Genomic DNA, 23,143 nt, shown 5'->3' with positions numbered 1-23,143 from the left:
ATTAGTTACTCTGATGTTTTTATTAAAATTTACGTATCTTACGTCGAAAAGTATTATTTATTAAATTATGTGGTTACAATTTATTTTTAAAAACTACAAAGGCTTGTGTTTTTAAATTTTAACATTCTAAATTACCGTTTATTTATTAGTACATCAGTAAATAATTCTGAATCTTTTACTTCTCCTTACCTGTCTTATTTATAATAGTTTCTATAAATTTTACTAAAATAACGTTTTAATATAATCTAAACTTGATTTTTCTAAGAATAATGATACTAAAAAAATAAAATATTGAAAGAATGTTGCAATTAAAGTAGTCAAAATATAATCCCAATCATTTCCAGCAAAAAATGTTATGCTGTGTTTTGATGTTATTTTGCGATATCTGGACCGAAAAAACTATTCACGTACTAATTATTTAATGCCTTGCAACAAACACAATTACAATTGCCGTTTCACCGGCGACACACACACACACACACTCAACGTAAATATTTTGAAAATTGCAAGAGATCCTTGTATATCATTCCACCAGCGGTTGTTGAGGCCGTCAATTGACCACCGCAACAAAAAGGAAAACGGTCCGAACAGCATATTCCACAGTTCCAATGGTCCTCGTCGTTCGAAACAAAGGCCTTTCGACCTAATTGATAATCGAGTGATCGAAGCTAAAAAGTGGAGCATCGCGCAATTAAACCGTCCGGCCCCTGCAGAGGCCCGCCACGTTGGGAGCACGATTCCATGTCGCACGCAACACTTGTTCAACGTGAATTGCGGTAGAAACGAGCCCTAGTTTGTTAATTATCATTTTCTATTTACTAATTAACCTGTTGGTGGTTCGAGTGTCTTGCAAACATAATAAAATTTATCGTTTAGTACGTTCGATTGGAGTTTCTCCCGTTTTTTCACCGAATCTTCGACGGCGAAATGTCAGTGCAACTGAAGCAAGACTAATCTTGTTTAATTAATTGGTAATTTCCCGCTCGGGCAGCTAAACGGTGGATTTTTACTAGAAACTCTATTTAATTATGCACCTTTGATAATAATACATGTTAATCAGATCGATTAATTATGTAAATTGAATTGGGCTTTGCGTCTATTAAATATGGCATAAATACTGGCCCAACAACCCGCTTAGCGTCCACGCAAATCGGAATAAAAACCAGAAACCAGGTTTTATTCGGCGGTCGCGCCGTAATTAAACGGGGGTAGCGTCCGCGCTCTCTCCCCCAGATTAAACTAATTACGAGTTAAATAAGCTGCTGATGGACCGCAACATTTCTAACAATTAATTACCGCACTACAATGCCGACCGTTTATGCATCCCGCACGTTACACGCGTCCCTTGTGCTGCGTAGCTATGCGTCGGCCCGAGATGATCTCAATTAATCGGGATGTGTGCGGGGACGTTTGGGGAGCCATCGGTTAATGGGGATGTGCAGGAATGTGAACCCTTTGTTATTGTCCTTTCTTTATTTTCCAATTCGGTTGTCTATGTGTGTTTAATTCTAATTAAACTATGACTTCATTTTTAAAATATCATTAACGGCGTACCAAAATGAATTTTTTAAATATTTGGGGCTATTCCTGATCATGATTTTGAAAGGCAAACATTCCCTTAAAGTAATTTGTTGGTGTGTTGTGCTGTGTTAGTCAAAAGTTTTCCTTTTCTAATTTTTTGGAAATTAATTTGTTAAATTTCCTTTTTCATCATAGTTTTTTACTGAAAAGTTCCAACATTTAGTTAAAAGTTTCTTCTTTTGATTATTCTCTTACTGAAATATTCCAACTTTTCAAAAAATAATTTAAATTTTATATATAACAATAAATGTTTTTCAGAACTAAACTTTTTATATTTCTTTTTTCTTCATATAGTTTTTAACTGAAAAGTTCCAACATTTAGTCAAAAGTTTCTTCTTTTAATTATTCTTTTGCTGAAATATTCAACAACTTTTCAAAAAATAATTTAAATTTTATATATAACAATAAATGTTTTTCAGAATTAGACTTTTTATATTTCTTTTTTCTTTCATATAGTTTTTAACTGGAAAGTTCCAACATTTAGTCAAAAGTTACTTCTTTTAATTATCCTTTTACTGAAATATTCCAACAACTTTTTAAAAAATTATTTAAATTTTATATATAACAATAAATGTTTTTCAGAATTAGACTTTTATATTTCTTTTTTCTTTCATATAGTTTTTAACTGAAAAGTTCCAACATTTAGTCAAAAGTCTCTTCTTTTAATTATTCTTTCACTGAAATATTCCAACAACTTTTCAAAAAATAATTTAAATTGTATATATAACAATAAATATTTTTCAGAATTAGACTTTTATATTTCTGTTTTCTTTCATATAGTTTTTAACTGAAAAGTTCAACATTTAGTCAAAAGTTTCTTCTTTTAATTATCCTTTTACTGAAATATTCCAACAACTTTTCAAAAAATAATTTAAATTTTATATATAACAATAAATATTTTTCAGAATTAGAATTTTATATTTCTTCTTTCTTTAATATAATTTTTAACTGAAATGTTCCTACATTTAGTAAAAAGTTTCTTCTTTTAATTATCCTTTTATTGAAATATTCCAACAACTTTTCAAAAAATTATTTAAATTTTATATATATATATATATATATATATATATATATATATATATATATATATATATATATCAATAAATGTTTTTTAGAATTAGATTTCTATATCTCTTTAGTCAAAAGTTTCTTCTTTTAATTATTCTTTTACTGAAATATTCCAACAACTTCTCAAAAAATAATTTAAATTTTACATATAACAATAAATGTTTTTCAGAATTAGACTTTTATATTTCTTTTTTCTTTCATATACTATACATATATTTTAATTGAAAAGTTCAATCATTTAGTCAATAGTTTTTCATTTATTTAATTTTTTATATAACAATAAACGTTTTTCGAAATTAGATTTGGTAATGTCTTTTTTTTCATATAGTGTTTAACTGAAAAGTTCAAACATTTAGTCAAAATTTTTTTCTTTTATTTATTCTTTTACTAAAATTCCAACAACTTCAAAAGATATTTTAAATTTTTATATAACAATAAATGTATTTTGAAATTAATTTTTTTAGATTCGTCTTATGTCATTTTTCTTTAAATAATTTAGCTGAAAAATTCCAACAACTTTTCAAAAAATATTTTAAATTTTTTATATACCAATAAATGTTTTCGAAATTAAATTTCTTTTATATTTTTATTTCTGTCATAGAGTCAAAATAAGTGAAAAACTTATTTTAATTTTATTATTAATCAATAAACATTTTTTAAAATTAAATATATTAAAATATTGCAAAGCATCAATATTCATAAAATAACCATTTTATTTAACAATAAAAGAATTTCAATATTATTTTTATCAATCTTTTATTTTTCCAACAATTGGTCAAAAATTAAATATTTGATATTACTAATATCTGATCATATTTTAATTTGTCCCAAAATAACCTTGAGGATTATCTTATCCCCCTTCAAATCCGTTGAATCGACGGGCCAAAATTTGAGCGGTAAATTTTTCATCAATCAGTTAAAAAGAAAACAGAAATAAGCCAATCCATCGCGTTATATAAAACAATACTCGTCATGTGCGTCTCGAGCGACGGCTGAGGGCTCAGGACGAAACAAACCAAACAACGGTAAATCTCCCCTAAGCCCCAAAATCGAATACGACCTCTATCCCATCTTAACCCCTTTTCCCGTCGCCCCACGACGGGGGACGGCCGTCCGCCCGCTCACCTTTTCAACGCCCGTAGACCCGATCTAATCTGCGGAGGAAATGGCTGAATATGAAATATAACGCGTGGCGCGGCTCCGGAGTTACGGGTCAGCATCAAATATCGTTGCTATTGGCGAATGGGAATCTGCGAATCGGACGTACTAGATGGGTTTTATGGTTTCGATATTGGATCTCATTCCGTAATTAGAATTTTCGGTTCCACTACTGAATTACAAATGTTAATTTTATAACTAATAAAAAAATTCCTTTTCAAATTCAAACGTTATTACCCGAATTCTTTGGATTTTTTACGTTAATAAGGAAGTTTTAAAACGTTTACAAATTAATGGAAGGAAAAATATTATTTCAGATAATATCCGTAATTAATTTAAAATGTTTTATGTACTTTACAGTATAACTTAATGTTTTAGATAGTCACAAATATTAAACAAATACTAAATTAATTAATAATTATGTATATTTCTTTATTTTTTAATTACCTTATTTAAATTAAACATATTCATATCCTTATTTGTCAAACATTATTTTTAATACTATGTATAGAATTATTATTTATATTTTTTTATGAAATATTAGATTATTATTATATTTTACTTTGAAAAGAGAAACAAATTTTATTAAGTAGTTTCAGCTACAGGTTTGACTGATAAAATTTTAGAACTGTATGATTCATGATGAATTTATTTTATATTAACCATAGCTTTCCATTAAAATGGATATTATTATTTATTAAATTTATTTAATTTCATTTTTTATAATGTAGCCTATTTAAGATAATTTTATATTTATCATACAATTCGATTTTATAGATTAGTGGTTAATAAGGGTATACTAGAATTAAAAATACATTTTCAAATATATCTTAGGGAGTTACTTAACTTACTAGTTCTCACAATTAGCTTAATTCATAGTGCTAACAAGTCACACAAGTTTAATTTTGTGTGTAATACTAATGTTCACTAATGACACCACTTAGTTATATACTTTTAAAGATATTTTAACAAGCTCTGAACAGGTTGTGAGAAGTAAGTCAGTATCTAATACTTTTTATATTTATTCCATGATTTAGTTGTTTTTAGACTAATTTTATTTTTAATTCTTAAATATTAGACTCTAAATTCAATCCATGAGTCTGCAATTTAAAACAAATATTAGTTATTACATTTTAGTATAAAAATAATGTTAAAATAAAAAATGTTATGAAACAGAATTCAACTTGTAAAAGTTATTCACATAGAAATATGAAAAAATATGAAATTTATTATTTACTATTTTAACAAATATTGTTGAACACCATTTACCACTTTATTTTTTTATAATAAATATTTTTACTAAAATTTTAGAATATATTTTATTGTAATGAAAAACTGCTATAAATTCACTTTTATTTTTATTTATTTATTTATTTTTGTGTTTAAACAAATATATTTATTCCATAGTTTTCAAAAAAAAATTTAATGTAATTTTTTTTATTTTTATACTAAAATATTATAATATTAATTTCTTTTTATTTAAGTATACAAAAATTCAGGCAAAAACTTAATTAAATTTAATTTTGATGGCGCAAAATTTTTATAGAACAAAATAAATATAATCCCAATTTCAACAAGTGTAAAACACTTGAATCCCAGGATATGTGCTAACTGATAGTCTCCATATATGCCTGCTATAGAAAAAACCTCGTTGGAAAAACCAATTTTAGCGAAAGGCCCTCCAGGTAGTCTGGTATTAAAAATGATCCTTTTTGTGTAAACTTTCAAACAATAAATATCGCGTATCACGTCGTCAATCACTTTATTCGGTTCTTTAGAAAAATCAATGTTGTGCATCCAGAGCTTTTGAATATAAAGTACTGTTCAACCTTTGACAATATATTCCACATGCTAACTAAGAGCGTGCCAGTCAAGCACGGCTCCAGCATCAACGTTATGTTATATTCATTTTTTTGTCCATCGCCTCTGCCGGGTTTACATTTTTATGGGACTAAACGTCGAAATGTCGTCGCCGTTCAACAACGGGTCCGCTTTGTAGCAAATTCACGGCGTGTCCTCAAAAATGCGACGTTTCAAACGAAATTGATAATTCGTGGGCCCCGTTGCGGCTATGGTCAAATCCAAATCGGCTAACTAAATCTTGTTAGTTAAATAGCACTTAGCACACTGAAAGCACTTTACATTATAGGGTATTATGCGCTGGTAAATTGATGAGGGGACTATTTAGCAATAACCAAGGCTGTTTAGCTTAATGAAATCCTGAAATATGACATTCATAAATACGTAAACCGTCAATGTTTAATTCCATACCGGACTTACGTTCCATTACCGTCGAATTTATACGACAAGAAAACATCCCTTGTCTTTTTAGGACCGTGAAAGTGGTCAATTTATTTTCGTTAACTAAAGTCGCACGTGTTTTATTATCAGCCTTCCGTCTGTTATTTTTAAACCACTCCAATCACTTATGTAGAACGTCGAACTTGTAACACTTGCTCGTCGCTAATTCCTTCCCTCCGCAGTAAATTGTCGGGGAACAATGGAGGGCCCCCTGGAAAAAGTTCTTATTGGAGATCACTAGAAAATGTTTTGTTAAAGCGTGATTTTCGGTAGGGACAATTGTGCCACGGAAAGTTTTCGGAGAAAGGAAAATGTTATTTTATTTAAGACTGTCCTTATGTGAAGTGATTTTCACGGGGTTATCTCCAATAATCCAAGTGGCACTCTGATTGATTTCGCAGATTTAAGGACACGAGTTTCCCCGCTAAATTTTGGGTACTGGAAAGAGTAACTCAGTTTTTTGTTCATGACTTATTTGAATCAATCTTTATGATATATTTTAGCATTTTTTATTAAATTGTGTATATTGCAGCGTATTTATATTCCTCATACTTCTTGGACCTTGTTGGTCCATTTTTGTTTAAATTTGGTATGTATTATCCCAACCTTTCTGGAATTTCATTCATCAAAATATAATTACAGCAAGTTTTCACTTTTATCGTCTCTCTGTGAAGTTAAATCAATTATTTACCAGCTGTCCTTTGCTTATTATAACCATTGAATTATTGATCGAAGTTACTAAAACCAAAATTTTATTGGATAAAAAATTGTGATCACTTAAAGTAATTTCTGGGTACATCTTTAACTACATGGTTGAAATATTACAGATTTTTTTCTTTAATAATTATCCCTAATATACATAAAATTAAATACGTAGGTAATAATAAAACTGGTTGGCTTTAATTGACTTGATACATTTCATCTCAATGATCACAAATAATCGAAGTTTGCAGCTTGATAACACCAGTTTTCCAAAGCACGGAGCAATAAGAAAATAATCTTAAATGCGATTACATTTCCAAGCGTCACTTAATTAAAATTGACTCGAAAACATCTTGTTGACTGTTAATTCTAAAATCAATCAGTTGCAATAATCGCCCGGCGTCTAATTGCGACTGTACGAGAAAAAAAAAAGCAGACAAGAAGACTTGGTAGAAATGATTTAAAACTTTTTTAATTCCATCCGAGTCGAAAGAAATATATTTTAATTCATTTAGATATAAAGCCGATTGCACTCGCCCTCTTTCTCCCAATGTTTGCACGAATTTAAAAAGAATCCCGCAGACCGTACCCCGGCCATAATTACTGTTAATGTTAATGAGTTTTGCTGTGCAAATAAAAGATTTCGAGTTATATTTAAAATAAACGTAATTATTGCTGCGCGATTTTAATTAAAGTTGTCCCGCACCACCTCCGAGGTATCAGCGATGGCCAGCACTTCGGAAACCATTTATGGGGTGGCAACAAAAAATAAAAGGAGAGGCAGCGGTCGGGGGTAATTGTAAAACTTTTAAAACCGCCACTGTATGAACTTATTACAATTTCAATTAAGGTTATTACTAAATCAAAAGCAACCGCCGCAGTTTGCGGAGTTAGTTTAAATGTTTTTATTTAAACCGAAAGTTTTAATACTCGGTCCGCATCTGAGCGGAAGTTTAAATAGTCCCAGGAATATTGCTTGTGTAGATTGTTAAGTGATTGAATGTGATATGGAATGTTTAAAGTGAACTCAAAAATAATTAATTAATAAAAAACTTTTTCAAATATGAAATCGTACTATTATAGCACTGTTAATATAATTGATTATTATTAGTACTTCCTGAAAACTGAAAAAATAACCTATACACTCGTTGTATACTTATTAAAAACAAATTTTTATTTATAATTGTTACAAAAAAACTTAAAAAATATTGTTTTTCTAAAAAAAATAAAAATTAACTAAATTTGATTTTTATAAAAAATAAAAAATTTGACTTAATATGGAGTACTTCTACGTCTACTACGAATTAAAATAAAAACAGTTTTCTACCAACAAAAATAATTTCAGTTGTACAACATAATTTTTAATTTATTCGTAAAAAAATCCATTTCAGCCCGCCATCACGATACCTCCCCTTGCCTTAATCAAAATCGAATTACGCGTCCAATAAACAAGATACTTAATAAGATTGCGATTTAATTCCGACTTAATATTTTTAATTTCGATATTAAATTGTGCTTAATCCAATCCGTACGGGGGCGGATTTATCGAGATGGGAGGCGTAGTGCGAGAAGTGATGTTTACAACCCGATTCATCGACCCACATTACCCGGATAATTTTAAATTGAACGTGTTTCGCTCGTTGATCCCGTCACGAAGCACCTTTTTAGTTATTCTCCGCGCCTCCCACGACCCAATTGACGGTTTTATATTTCTCGAGATACGTTGCGAAATTTTGACATCTGGAGTTCACAGTTCGTCACACATTAAGGCCGAAAACAAATTAATTAAGTCAACGATGGGACCTACAATAAGAGCTTATTTTGCGTCTTATTTTATCTGTTGGAGAGGGGTTGTAAAGAGCTTTCGGGCCCTCCCTGTACAATGTTAACAGGCTAGTGACTTAATCTTTGATTTCAGTCAGCTGCGGGTGCTGCGATGCCGCCCTCAATGAAAAATCATAATTAGATGTTCTCACCAGCATCGAAATTGTACAGTTTAAACAGAACATTGGGCTTAAGATAATCGAAACCAGACCGATCTATCAATAACACATACCTTTGAGGTACGTGCACGAACGTTTGTGCATATTATAAAAGCGTACTGATTAAAAACGACGATCAATGTAATTGAGCCCGCGGCCCGCCGTACCGAGTTATGCAAATTCGATTGGTCCGCCGCTCGAGGGGCCAATCGCTCCACTCTCTTACTCCGGCCCAGTGCATATTTGTACCCCGATAAGCAACATAATCTAATTGATATTATTCTGATAATAGTTCAGCTAGAAACGGCGCAATTACACCGCACGGCATCCTACACGGTCCGGTAAGCCCTCCATTAACCAGACACACCACCTTAAAAACTAACCATTAACTCGATGTTCATGTGCATGATTATGAATGCCTTATTGCCCGCTGCGCTCAGGAACTGCTCCTCTTTAAGTCCACATAGATTCCAAACAAGATTTTTTTAAATTAAAAAAAAGTACAAATACTCTTTACAATGGCACCACAAATGGTATTATTATTTTTTGAAAACAAGATAAATAAACGTATACACTCTTTGGATATTTACAAAAAATCTCAAAAAAATATTATTTTATTAAAAATAAAATGAGATTATGAGAATATAAGATATGTGAATATGAGAATATCAAAATACAAAAATATGAGAATATTAGAATATGAGGATATGAGAATATAAAAATATGAATATGAGAATATGATTATGAGGATATGACTATAAGAATATGAATATGAGAATATGAATATGAATATGAGAACATGAATATGAGAACATGAATATGAGAATATGAATATAAGAATATGATTATGAGGATATGAATATAAGAATATGAATATTGGAATATGAATATTGGAATATGAATATTGGAATATGAATATGAGAATATGAATATGAGATAATGAATATTAGAATATGAATATGAGAATATGAATATGAGAACATGAATATAAAAATATGAATATGAAAATATGATTATGAGGTTATGAATATAAGAATATGAATATGAGATAATGAATATTGGAATATGAATATGAAAATATGAATATGACAATATGAATATAAGAATATGAGATAATGAATATGAGAATATGAGAATATGAGAATATGAGAATATGAATATGTGAATACGAATATGAGAATATGAATGTGAATATGAATTGTATGTGAATGTGAATATGAATATGAAACGAAGTTAAGAATTTAATTTATTTCTACCCCCGCTTTGTAATGAAGCATTTACTCTCAGCACATGTCTTTTATTAGAGTAAATTGATGAGGGATATTCCATTCTTCCACTGGAATTCTCAAATAAGGGTATAACCAGTGCCGAATTAATCTGGATAAGTAGTCTCTGTGGTTGTATTCGAAATGATTTGGTGGTATGTACCCTGTAAATGAACCCCTAAGTCTGCGAACAGTTACTCACCTATTTTTCATAACCATTTGGACTATGTACCTGTCTTGACCGGCATTTGTCACCCTTGGACTTCCGCTTCGGGGTTTAGTTTCCCCTTTCATTGTGTCCTAATGATCCTCCTAACCGTATTCAATTTTGAAGAAGGATTATTCATAAACGAATTTTTTTTAATTGAAATTAATTATAAAATAAAAAAAATATCAGAAAGATTAGCCTTGAAGGAAAAATGTCCAATTTCACTCTAAATATTCACCACCCACTGTGGTCCATTTTTAATGGATACATTGCAACAAACGAGAAAAAAGTAATATTGAAAGTATTTTTAAAACTATTTATTGTAGGAAATTTAAATTATCCACTTCAAAAATTCCACAGAGTATTTCATCCAGATTCTTGATATTTTTTTAAACACATCGAATTTTCTGTGAGTTCCTGTGCTGAAATGGAATAAATTAAAAAAGTACGTGTACAATCTGCAACATTTTTCCTTGCTAGGAGAGTTTGCGTTTATGTTTTTAATTTAAAATATGTTATTTACAATAAAAAGGAATCACTAGTCTTTGTGCAATACGTTCTTCTATTTACTGAAGTTATTCCTTCACAGGAAAATTGAATTACCATCTGCATATTCAAACGAACTTTTAATTCCCCTTTGTTATTTCGCTGTACATTCTTTGTAAAATTAATCAGAAAAATTACTTCGAGGCAACAGGAGGCGTATTATGCAAAATAGTTAGTTCAACGAGCATCGAAAAATAAAATAAAACAACGTGAATTTATCTAAAACATCCGGGCACTATGTTTCGGTCTGTGCGATTATTTGTTATTGATTACTACGTTACAACAAAATATCGCGGCAGATATAGTTGAGCACCAGCTAAATCATCATAATGTTATTTACCTTTAGGGGTATATTTACTTTTAATTTTGAAATAGTATTATCCATCTGTATGAGGAAAATAAAACGTGTTATTTTGCATTTTCGTGCAATAATACCGATAAAATAACCACTGCAAACTTTATCGTCTGGTGCTTATAATAAAAATGCAGTGTTTCTGGCGGTCATACTAATTATTACTTGCAGCTCAATAAACATAACAAATTAAGGGACTTTTTACAATCGCGTCCGGAGTTTTCTACGTAGCTGCACGTTGTTTAATTGGATTTAATATTGTTATTATTAAATCTCTCTCGTTCCCGTTGTATATGAATTTTCTAATGAAACAACACAAGTCTATAATTAACCTGGCCGGTTTTTATTTCATGCGCCCTGAGTTTAACGTAATACTAATTAGTTTTGCTGAAAAGATTCGCCTACTTTATATTATGCATGCCCGTTTTAAATGCATAAATTAACTGGTGCATTTATTGTTGTACTTTATACAACTGCGTGTATTTATTTATCTTCTCAAAAAAATCCGAAGCTCGGGCTTCTGTGAATGGTAGCCGTGTAGCGGTAATGGGCCTTGGGCCCGCACATTCCTAATAAACTTGTCGCCGCCAAGTATTAATCTTGCCGGGGGAATTTCGTTATGTCCGTCGGACCGTCAATAAGTCCGAAGTTTATAAAGTGTCTATAAGTAAATAGCACTAATTCGGGATTAACTCCGGCCCGGGAAATGTCATATTTAATTCAGGCAACGCGAACTTTTACTTGCGTCTCCGCAAGAAACTTTGCCGGACGGCCGTTTATCGACTGGCTACGTGAGTCCCGCAGCCACTCGATTTATCTTGCGGAGGGGTTGAAATAAGTGATTTGCGTTTTTGTGCTTCGGTTAATTAACGCGTGCGGGGCTAAAATGAACGTTGTAATATTGTTGCACGTTTATGTGTTCAACGTTGCAGTGCGGAGACACGCGATAAAAGACGTGAACAATGCAAGTTTATGCCGCATGGTAAACGAACTCATTAATCGGAAAGCAGTAAAGCATCGCTGCTCTCCAAGTCTATTCATAGATTTCACGATAGAATTCTTAATGCAACATTTAATCATACTTATTAACCCGCTGGAATTTGCAGGAAATATGGTTTTCTCAACGATATGATTAATTTATTTTTTTGTAATTAATTACTATCATCCGACACAATTGTGGCGAGCGGTGAGTGAATATTCTCGTTCCAGATTGCTTTTAGTGCCGAACGTTCGCCGGAAAATTCTAATTTCAAATCTCGTGAAGTACGTGCATGTTAATATTATTTCTTGTTTTCGCATTTTCTGGATTTAATAATATTTTAATCTTCTTGGTTGTGTCGTGAATAAATTATATCGTGGAAAACTAGCAGATTAAAATATAATTGTTTACAGATTATTATTAATTTAGGTATAAACAATATATTTAAATTATTTAACAATCGTTTCAAGTTGTTTTTCATAGATGTTAGATGTCAAAAGTTGTTTATGACGATTTTCTAGCATGTACAAAATTTTAAAATTAATGTAATACTTCACAGTAACAAATTGTAAGAAATATGAAAATAAAATCCACTGACAATAATTTAAAAATACAATAATATAAACAATAATTTAATTTAATTTAAAAAATATATATTTAAATTATTATTTGATGCTTTTAAATAAAATTTTCCCATTTAACATATTTTTTTTTAAAATTAATGTAATACTTCACACTGAGAAATTATATAAAATATTATGTGCCACTAGTAACATGTTAATTTAAATAAAAAAATCTAGATTCTACGAAATCTTAAAATAAATGTAATATTTCACATCAACAAATTGTACGAAATGTGATTAATATTATAATCCACTAACAATAATTTAATTTAAATAAAAACAAAAAAATTAAATTATTATTTGATATTTTAAAATAATATTTTCATATTTTTTACACGTAAAAGTTATTTATTTCTGTGAATTTTATGGCTTGTACAAAACTTTAAAATTTATGTAATACTTCACAGTAACTATTGTATAAAATATTATGCTGCACTAGTGACAAGTTAATTTAAATAAAAGAAAACATGTTCCAACTTTTACGAAATTATAAAATTAAATGTAATACTTCACACCAACAAATTCTACGAAATTTGTAAATATAATATTCCTCTCACAATAATTTAATTGAAACAAAAAATATATATTTGAATTATTATTTAATAGTTTTAAATAAAATTCTCCCATTTGTTTATATCAGTTTACTAGTTTGTATAAAATTTTAAAATTAATGTAATACTTCACAGTGACAATTTGTAATTATGTTCCACAAGTAATATATTAATTAAAATTAAATTAAAAAATTCTAAATTCTACAAAATTTCATGTAATACTTCACAGTAACAAATTATATGAAATGTGAAAGTATTATAATACACTACAATTATTTGATTTAAATAAAACAATAAATTCAAACCATTATTTGATATTTTTAATTAATATTTTTCCATTTTTTACACGTAAAATTTATTTATATGAATTTTCTGGCTTGTACAAGATTTTAAAATTAATGTAATACAAATTGTGACAAATTATATAAAATATTATGTTCCATTTATTTAATTTAATTAAAAAATTAATTTCTAGCTTCTACGAAATTTTAAAATAAATGTAATACTTCACATCAACAAATTGTGTGAAATATGAAAGTATTATAATCTACTAACATTTTTTTAATTTAAATAAAACAATAAATTCAAATTATTATTTGATATTTTTAAGCAAAATTTTTCCATTACATGTAAAACTATTTAATTTACAAATTTTTCAAATTAATATATTAGTTCACAGCGATAAATATTACAAAATATGAAAATTTTCCACTATTAATATGTTAATTTAAATAAAAAAAAACATTTTCTAGATTTTACTAAATTATTTTCTGCTAGTTAATTTAAATAAAAACCATTAATTTACACCATTCTTTTAAGTGGCTTTCCTCATTTGTTAGGTGTAAAGAGTTGTTTATATCAATTTAGTACAAAATTTTTAAATAAACATAATATTTGACGGCGACAAATTGTACCTACCTACACGTACGCGAAATTTAACATACGGTGCCGCCGTCGCAATGAAACGTCCCATAAAATATTTATTCAGGCGGAAAACTGATGCCCCAACAGTTATAAAACAGTGAAAAGTCCATTTATTAGTTTTATCGTCGGCCCTACACTGACCGAACTTATGTAACTTAGGTAAACTGCACCCAAATGATTAGGCCGGATATAAAATTCATAAAAAAAGTTTTTTGTCGGCGGGGACGACAGCCGAAAATATGTTATTTGGTGAGTGTGTTAAATAAAACATCGGAACTGGGTCCGGTCCGGGCCGAAGGACGTGGGATCTGAAATATCCACTGCATTTTTTATTAAAAAAAAAAAAGAAAACCGCACCGACGTGAAGAATTGCATTTGGCGCCTTTGCATATAGAAAATATCGATACGGCACTGTCGGGCCTTCGGGTCGTATATATCCGGGGATTTCGATGGTAAGACTTTAGAAAGAATATCAGCGGGAGAAAAAGGTTGGTCTGGACATTCGCTGATCCCTTTTAGCGTCTCGCCTTGGCGTCGGAGAATAAAGACCCCCGCCATTATTCGGTTACAGGAACAGACGAACAATATAAAATACGAAATGTTAAAAATATATACCTTAACGTTTCGGCTTTATTTAAAATAAGAAATTGGAATTGAAATGTTTTCAACAGTTAATATTACAGGTCAAAGAAAATGGTCCTGTTCACCGGAATACGTACATTAAATTTATTTTTTGTTTCCTAATTCAAAACATTCATATCCGTGTACAAATTGCTATCTAACTTCTTTTTACGGTTTACATACAACATAACTTGATTTATTTTACTAAGAAAAAATTTAATAAAACTGTGCCAAAGCTTTGTCCATAGAAAACGAAATAAAAATTCTGTTTAAACTCTGTCAAGTAATACTTTAAATCCAAACTGATTACAACATTCTTTTCTTACTTTCTTGAATCTATATTAGTGAAATTAGTATATATATTCAATTTTCCAAATAATTCAAATGTCTAATTATATTCAGTTGCATGTTAGTTAACGCAACATAACTTTTCGTAGTATTAATGCTATTTTAATTAATCTAATTATAATATGTAAATCATTCATGTTTTCCTGAGGCACTTGAAGATAGTACATGTTGCATTATACGAATTACGAGTCAAAAACTATTCATAATTTAATGGGAGAATATTTTCTTATAAACTAATTAAGGTTATTCAAGAGTTAATTTGCAAAAGCTTATTCAAATTACAAGGTAATATAATTTTAGATTTTTTTTAAAATAAAATATATTACAAGAAGTCTCATTTATAATTTTTTTTCTGTTTATATTTATGAAAATATTTTTATTATATTAATTATAAATAAATAAACATAAATTTATTGTTGAAATTCATAATTTATTAGGAGAATATTTTCATATGATCTAATTAAGTTTACTCAAGAGTTAATTTACAAGATTCCATTAAAATAACCATATAATTTTAAAGTCTCTGATCTCTGATTTTTGTTTTTCATTTGTATTTTTAATTTATTATTGGAATTTATTATTTAATTTTAATAGGGAAATATTTTCATATGATTTAATTAAGGTTACTCAAGATATAATTGACAAATGGCTATTGAAAATAATTTTAGAGTTTTTTTTAAATAAAAGTTGTTACAAAAAGTTTCATGTATTTTAAGATAATATTTTAAATTTAAAAAATAATATTAATAAATATATACAGTTGAACTAATTAGAATTTATATTATGGCCATAATTTAATAAAGGGATATTTTCTTATAATTTAATGCAAGGCAATATAATTTTAATTTTTTTTTTTTATATAAAATTTGTTACAAAAAAATCATCAACGATGTACACATTTGAATTTATTGTTGGAATTTGTATTATGAACATAATTTAATGGAGAATAATTTTCGTATGATTTAATTAAGGTTCCTCAAGATATAATTTATAAAAGTTTACTCAAATTACAAGGCAACAAAACTTTAGAGTTTTTTTTTAATAAAATTGGTTACAAAAAGTTCCATCTCTGTTCTTTTTTTGTCATCAGTATATTTAAGATATTAATTAAAATATATATATATATATATATATATATATATATATATATATATATATATAATTTAATTAAGATTACTTCAAGGGATAATTTGCAAAAGCTTGTTCAAAAAATCCATAAAATATTAGAAATTTCTTTAATTAAAACTTGTTAATAATTGAAAAAATAAATATACTATTTGTATTTTGAAAATAATTTAATGGGAGAATATTTTCATATGATTTTAATTACGATTACTCAAGATATAATTTAAAAAAGCTTATTCAAATAGGCAAAACAATATAATTTTAAAGTTTTTTTGAATAAAAATTGATACAAATAGTTTCATATATGTAATTTTTTTCTATTATTTTTAAGATAATATTTTAATTTCTAATAATTATAAAAATAAATTTACATATTTGAATTGATTATTAGAATTTGTATTATGGACATAATTTAATGAAAGGATATTTTCATATAATTTAATACAAGGCAATATAATTTTTGAGTTTTTTAATATATTTTAATATTTGAATTCATTGTTTGAATTTGTATTGTGAACATAATTTAACAGGAAAATAATTTTCGTATAATTTAATTAGGGTACCTCAAGAAATAATTTATAAAAAATTGTTCAAATTACAAAGCAATGTAATTGTAGATATTTTTAAATATTTTTTACAATAATTTTACAAAAAGATTTATCTGTGATTTTTTAATTTGTATTTTTGAGATTTTATTTTAAAACCAAATAATTATGAACTTTTTATTATGGCCATAATTTAATGGGAGTATAATTTCGTAGGATTTAATTGAGATTTCTTCAAGAGATAATTTAAAAAAGCTTGTTCAAAATAAAAATTGATACAAATAGTTTTATTTGTAATTTTTTTCTATTTGTATTTTTAAGATAATATTTTATATATAATTATAAAATAAAATAATAAAAATAAATTTATTGTAAAAATTTTCAATGTATGTATATTTTTTATGACTTTTTTTGTTTAAGTTTTAAAGATAATGTTATAAAAAATATAAATATAAATTTTTAGTTTATATTATATAAAAAAATGATAATATTCAATCTTCTTTAAAAATTGGCGAATGCGCCGAAATCTAAAATTTGATTTTCTGAGGGTACGACTTTATTGTCTAAAATTTTAAGATCGTGGTGGTGGTAAACTTTAAGCTATAAATTATTTATCGATGTTTTAAGATAAATAATTAAAAAAAAAGCTTTTGTTTTGACCCCTAACGAGGTTAGCACGTTTGTGCAGAACATCAAGCGTCGGACGGCGATGTTTGGGTGCGAATTTCCTCGCATCTCGTTCGACTGACAAAATGTATGCAAACCATATCAAACTGCTCCAATATAGGACGGATGTACAGTCAGAAAATGGCGTGCAGTTCGGGTCTGTGCGGTTTTTCTGTCGTTTCGCGTCTCCGACGCCATTCACATGAAAGTGATTTTATTTATTCATGCCTTTCATGTTCGTCTTTATTTAAACGGGCCGCTAGATGTACTTACTGCCTCATTGATATTCATTTGTTTTTTATCTGTTTAGAATGTCGCGATTTATCTCGGGTTCGCGCAGGCCCGTGAAAAAATCTATTTTTGTTTTTTCACCCACCAAAAATGGTGGATCCGCTTCGATTTCGGTGCATGCCGATTTACATCTGAAGTGCGACCCGGCCGCGGGTTTAAATTAAACATTAATTAAGCCCTTTAAATTTCATTACGTCATTCAATATTAAATACCGTCTCGAGAAAAGTTCACGCCGCACAATATACCGGGGAGAACCCCGGAACTCGCCCACGGAGCAGTAAATGGTTTAGAAATAAAACGCTTTCATTACATCCGACCATCCTTTTATTATTATTAATTTTTTGGTTTTTGTGGTTTGCAGGTATGAGGAATTTTTTAACCGAGGTTACGGTAAGATTTTTCATTTCATTTACGTAAAATTAAAACAAACCTTTATGAATGCGCTATTAAAATATTAAATTACTGGAAATAGCGGCCAAATTAACTTTTAAACATTGGTTAACGTTTTACCGGGAATAAACTTCCTCAATCTGATTAGCGGAAATAATTTTAATGATATTCGTGTTACATCGGGCAAAGAGATCTGATTAAACTGGGTGCATTTTTATTTTTCTGAACCATCAACTCCTTTAACTCCCCGGTCTACGTTAATAAGTCTAAACTTACACTGCCGCTTTGGAAGTTATTAAAGGTATTGAGAGGGGTTCAAGTTTTCTTTTCACGAGTATGACTAGTTTGCGGATGCATTTAGCGGAAACTTTTCCGCCGTGACTCCAGAAATATCTCGAGATGTGCAATTTTTCTCGTACTTACGTATTTTTCTAAATTAAATAACTTTCCTTGATTCATTCCGTTAAGGTAATGATAAATTGTCATTCCGGGAGGAATTAAGGGGACGTAGCTTATTGTGGAGTTTTCAGTTTTCAATTTTAAGATACAAGAATGAGGAAAAAAATGTAATTAATAATGCTCTTGCAGATTCTTTTCCGTTTTGTTTTGTAATAAAATTAATGAGTTTACCATTCAATCTTTTGTGTATTATTCTTTTTGTCGTGGTCCTTTGAAGACAGATATGGGGTAAATATACACAGGGTTTTATTATCTCTTTGAATAATTTCAAATGAGAAAAGAAATAAAACATAAACATAAATAAAATTTATAAATTGAAATATATAAGTTTCTAAATTTTTCATTGATATTGTTTAATTAAATTTTACCGTAGTATTTTAATCATTTCACATTAAATAATTGTGTCCACACAGAGTAAATTAAATTGTTGTAAATTAATATTAACGATATTGTTAATATTTTTAATAATAAAATGAAATTGTTAAGCACTTTTGATTGAATACTAAATTTATACTCCATTACATTTCGCTTTTATTAAAATTGAAACAAAAGAAATTATATTATTATGTTGAAATCATGCATTATTAGAAAAAAATATTGAAATGGGAGTTACAGTTCAATGTAATATTAAATCGTACCTATATTGTTCTCGTTTTATATTGAGAACTGCAATTTATTAAAACCTAATTGAGAAACCAATTAGTTTAAAATTGGTGAAAAACATCAAAAATACATTATAAAATAAATTAATTTGCTATTTAACGAGTATATTAATATATTAAAAGTTTTTATTTGAATATTATTTCTAATTTAAATTACAAATGGTAAATTGATATTTTCAATTATAGTTAATGTAACTTATCAAAAATGTATCAGAAATCATATTCCTGATTGTACTGATAAAAATTATTAAAATAGTTATTAGTATTTATTTAGTTTAAATAGTATTTAACTCCGTTTTTTCCTTATCGAATTGTGACAACCACATCTTCCTTCAATTGAGGAGGGGAATTGTCAAAGGGTTTATAGATTAAAAGTTAGGAAAAAGATACTTTTACCAATCAATTCTTTCTTCAGTCACAGTTTTATTTACAATTTTTTTCGTAATTGTGTAATAAAAAGTTTAGAAATCTTCTGAAGACTCTTTTCTTCACTTCAGGAGGTAAATTATCAAAGAAGTTACGTGTGTTAAAGAGTAGAAGAAATTAGAAGAAAATATTAATATTTTGATTCTTTTATCAACTACCTTTTTCTTCTCTTGAAAAAGTGATTATAAAATGAATTATGTATATCAAAAAGTAGATGAATTAAATATTCTCATATTAAACTATTGGTTACTGTTTCATTTATATTTTTTTCGTCGTTTGATTAGCAGTAAATCCAAAAATCAGAAGGATACATTAATGTTTTGATACTTTTACCAACCGCCACTTTATTATCATGAAGAGGTGGTTATAAAATGAATTATGTGTGTCAAAGAGTAGAAGAATTACATATACTCATATTAAACTATCATTTACAGTTTCATTTACATATTTTTCGTCGTTTAAGTAGCAGCAAATCCAGAAATCAGAAGAATACATTGATGCTTTCACACTTTTACAACCACCTTTTTCTTCTCTTGAAAAAGTGATTATAAAATGAACTGCGTGTATCAAAGAATTGAAGAATTAAATATACTCACATAAAACTATTGGTTCATTTACATTTTATTCGTTATTTGTGTAGTAGCAAGTCCAGAAATCAGAATAATACATTAATGTTTTTACACATTTATCAACTACCTTTTTCTTTTCATGAAAAGGTGATCACAAAATGAACTATGTGTATCAAAAAGTAGAAGAATTAAACTATTAGTTACAGCTTTAGTTACATTTTGTTGTCACACTTAGTTCTTTGTTATTCCTTTTAAACACTTCAGGTCAAAAGAAATGGCATTGCTTAATTGAAATTCTATAAAGGCATTTTGACTTATTTTGTCGCAGAGCATAAAAAGTCGAAATAGATTCTAATCCAGTAAGTGTAGGCGAAGTTGTTTCGGTTGGAAGTGCGAGTGCAGTAATTCGTGGCGTTATAAATTGCGAATGGTCCCGTTAATAATGTGTACCGTTCGGGAGCGGTAAGTAAAATGGATGATGGGGTCAGCGGTGGAAAGAGCGTCCAGGAGCGGGAGCAGCCGCCGCTGGAGCGCGTGTACGCTGCATGTACTGGGCGGTGCAATTGGAGGCAACCGAATGAATAAGCGAGATTACGGGAAATAGGTGTAGCACCGGCGGGCAGGTAGAGGCCTCCCGTTGCCTGCCTGCCGCCTGCCCGCCTGGTGCATGCATCAGGTTGTAGCGTCGGCGAGGAGCAGGGGGTCCCCACATCCCCCCGTGCACGTTGGTGCGCAGAATCGCGTCGCTCGCTGCCGCTCACCGTGTCGCTCGCGCTCAACATCCACAGTCCGGGCCTACAAGCCTCTGAGTGCGGCGGTCCAAATCCTCTACATTTTTCCTACGAACTGTCTCACACACTCTTAACACCGGTCCTTCCACCAAAAACACCCGTCACCCTCCAAACATTCAAGCCGGGTTCGGTCTACGTATTGTGTGTCTCAACACTGTCGTTCAACACTCTTCGTCTTCGCCTGCCTATTAATCTCAACTGTTCACTGTTCCTTCGACTTTAAAAGTGTTCCAAGGAAGTCACTCGACTCACAAAAGGTAAATCCAACAAGTTTTAAAGACAACCAAAAATTGACCGCAACTGTTTTGCTCTCAAAAAAAATCGCACTCAAAAGAAAACGTGTCTCGATTGACGTTCCTTTTAGTACAAACTCAAATATATTTTTACCGAAGTAATCGTTAATCGTAAGAGATTTTAATAGGTTTAAATTTTTATTGTTGATTTAGGCATTATCCAAAGGCAAAGACGCGGAGTCTTGTCCAAGAATTTACGACAATCAATCATCAAACTAGCATTAAGAAATTTACTAGTTCTAGTACCTAGGCGTAATAAAATTATAAACATAGCGTTGACACAGTCGGCAAGTTTCTTGACCCTTCTCAACCAACGACCAACAACACTGACTAACCAACTCAACTCAAAGAGTCTCTCAGTCAGTCTTGTTCGACTCGTTCTTATACACCGTCCCTTAAGATTATCGGGTTAAGTGCAATCAAACTCGCGAACGCAAGTCAATATAATATTATTACATTATATCACTGTTGTTTATTATGCGGTGTCACAATCATTCACTGTGCTACTGTATATATCATTAAGTATTTTTCCAAAAATTTTGACACGATTCTCGCACCTACCTTCCTACGTGTTTCAATTATATTAAGACATATCTTACCTGTAAGACAATCCAAAATAAAAAACATAATAACATAATAATACACTTTTGTTGGACTGATTTCCAAAGAAGGTTGTGTGCAAAGTACAGTATTATTCTATTTATTGAAAAGGTTATTTATTTATTATATCCGTCATACTCTTAGTGAAATATTCGTGTAATATATACATATCCTAGGATTTAATATAGTTAAGGGAATTTTGAATAGTATATTTTATCTATAAAACAACTAAAACAAAGGCTAAATCAAAGTTTATATATCGCTCAGTTATCTAGTGTAAGTTTAAAACAAGTCTAGGATAATTTCCGACAATCGTGCAATACCTATACCAAAAATTATACAATCAAAACAATCTAGACAATCTACATTAAGGAACGGACTGTGACTATTCCGAAGGCAATCAAACTTTTAAAAAGTAAAAGAAAATTGCGACAATCCAAGCACAATCAACCGACCGGGCCGCTAACCACCTGAGGCCGTACCAAAATTAGACCGCCAACCCCGCCAGACGCCTGGTACCAAGCGAGCCAGAGCGTCGACGCCGGCCGCGAATCGCCACCTAGACGTCTTGGCAGTTCGAGGGGTCTTCTGGGACCGTACTCATTCGCAATCACGACGTACTTTTTGAACGCCCCCGGTCAATACCCTTACGTAGTTCCCCTGTGTCCCGTCGTAGCCTGTCCTGAACTAGGTCCCCCAGCATACGCGTCCTCCATACATCCCGGATCCGCTCCCCTCGTGTCGAACGGTTGCACGTGTGGTCAATGCGCGCCCCAGCACATGTACACTAGCCACCTGAGCGCGCCCAACACCCTCATCGTCAACCGCTTCACCGAGATCAACTACTTCGACAATCCGCCGATCTCGACGTCGCCCGACAAGTACCACTACGAAATGGTAAGTCCGCACCGATTGACTTGTTTAAGTGCCCTTTGTATGTGTGAAACGCCCGCTGCACGTTATTTTTCTGTGATTTACATGTGGTGCTTTCTTATCAGACGAAGTCCAGACTAATATTGAGAGTCAAAATGCCAAAAAGTGGAGACTAAATGTGCTCTACCTTTTATATGTTATGTTTATGATCATCAATTTTTTATTAATTATTACATTAATTTT

The 23,143-nt window shown here is 29.9% G+C and overlaps 1 protein-coding gene across 13 annotated transcripts in view; it reads left to right on the top strand.

The window, feature by feature from the left end:
- The window catches only part of LOC109602114 (polypyrimidine tract-binding protein 2), a 319,967-nt gene that overhangs the window by 181,540 nt on the left and 115,284 nt on the right, over window positions 1–23,143 (top strand). Inside the window, exon 1 of one of the 13 annotated variants that reach the window (XM_020018443.2) lies at window positions 21,162–22,924. The exons of 11 other annotated variants lie outside the window; for them this stretch is intronic. In XM_020018443.2, the coding sequence (XP_019874002.2) occupies window positions 22,808–22,924 (117 nt within the window). In that variant the 5' untranslated portion in view covers window positions 21,162–22,807. Of the gene's footprint in view, window positions 1–21,161; window positions 22,925–23,143 lie in introns of those variants that run through there. One more of the 13 variants, XM_049967107.1, reaches the window with a different exon arrangement.

This window comes from Aethina tumida, chromosome 5 (genome assembly GCF_024364675.1).
Source record: "Aethina tumida isolate Nest 87 chromosome 5, icAetTumi1.1, whole genome shotgun sequence".
In the NCBI taxonomy this organism is placed as follows: Eukaryota; Metazoa; Arthropoda; class Insecta; order Coleoptera; family Nitidulidae; genus Aethina; species Aethina tumida.
The sequence above is the reverse complement of the archived record's forward strand: the minus strand, read 5'-3'. Positions and strand labels throughout refer to the sequence as shown.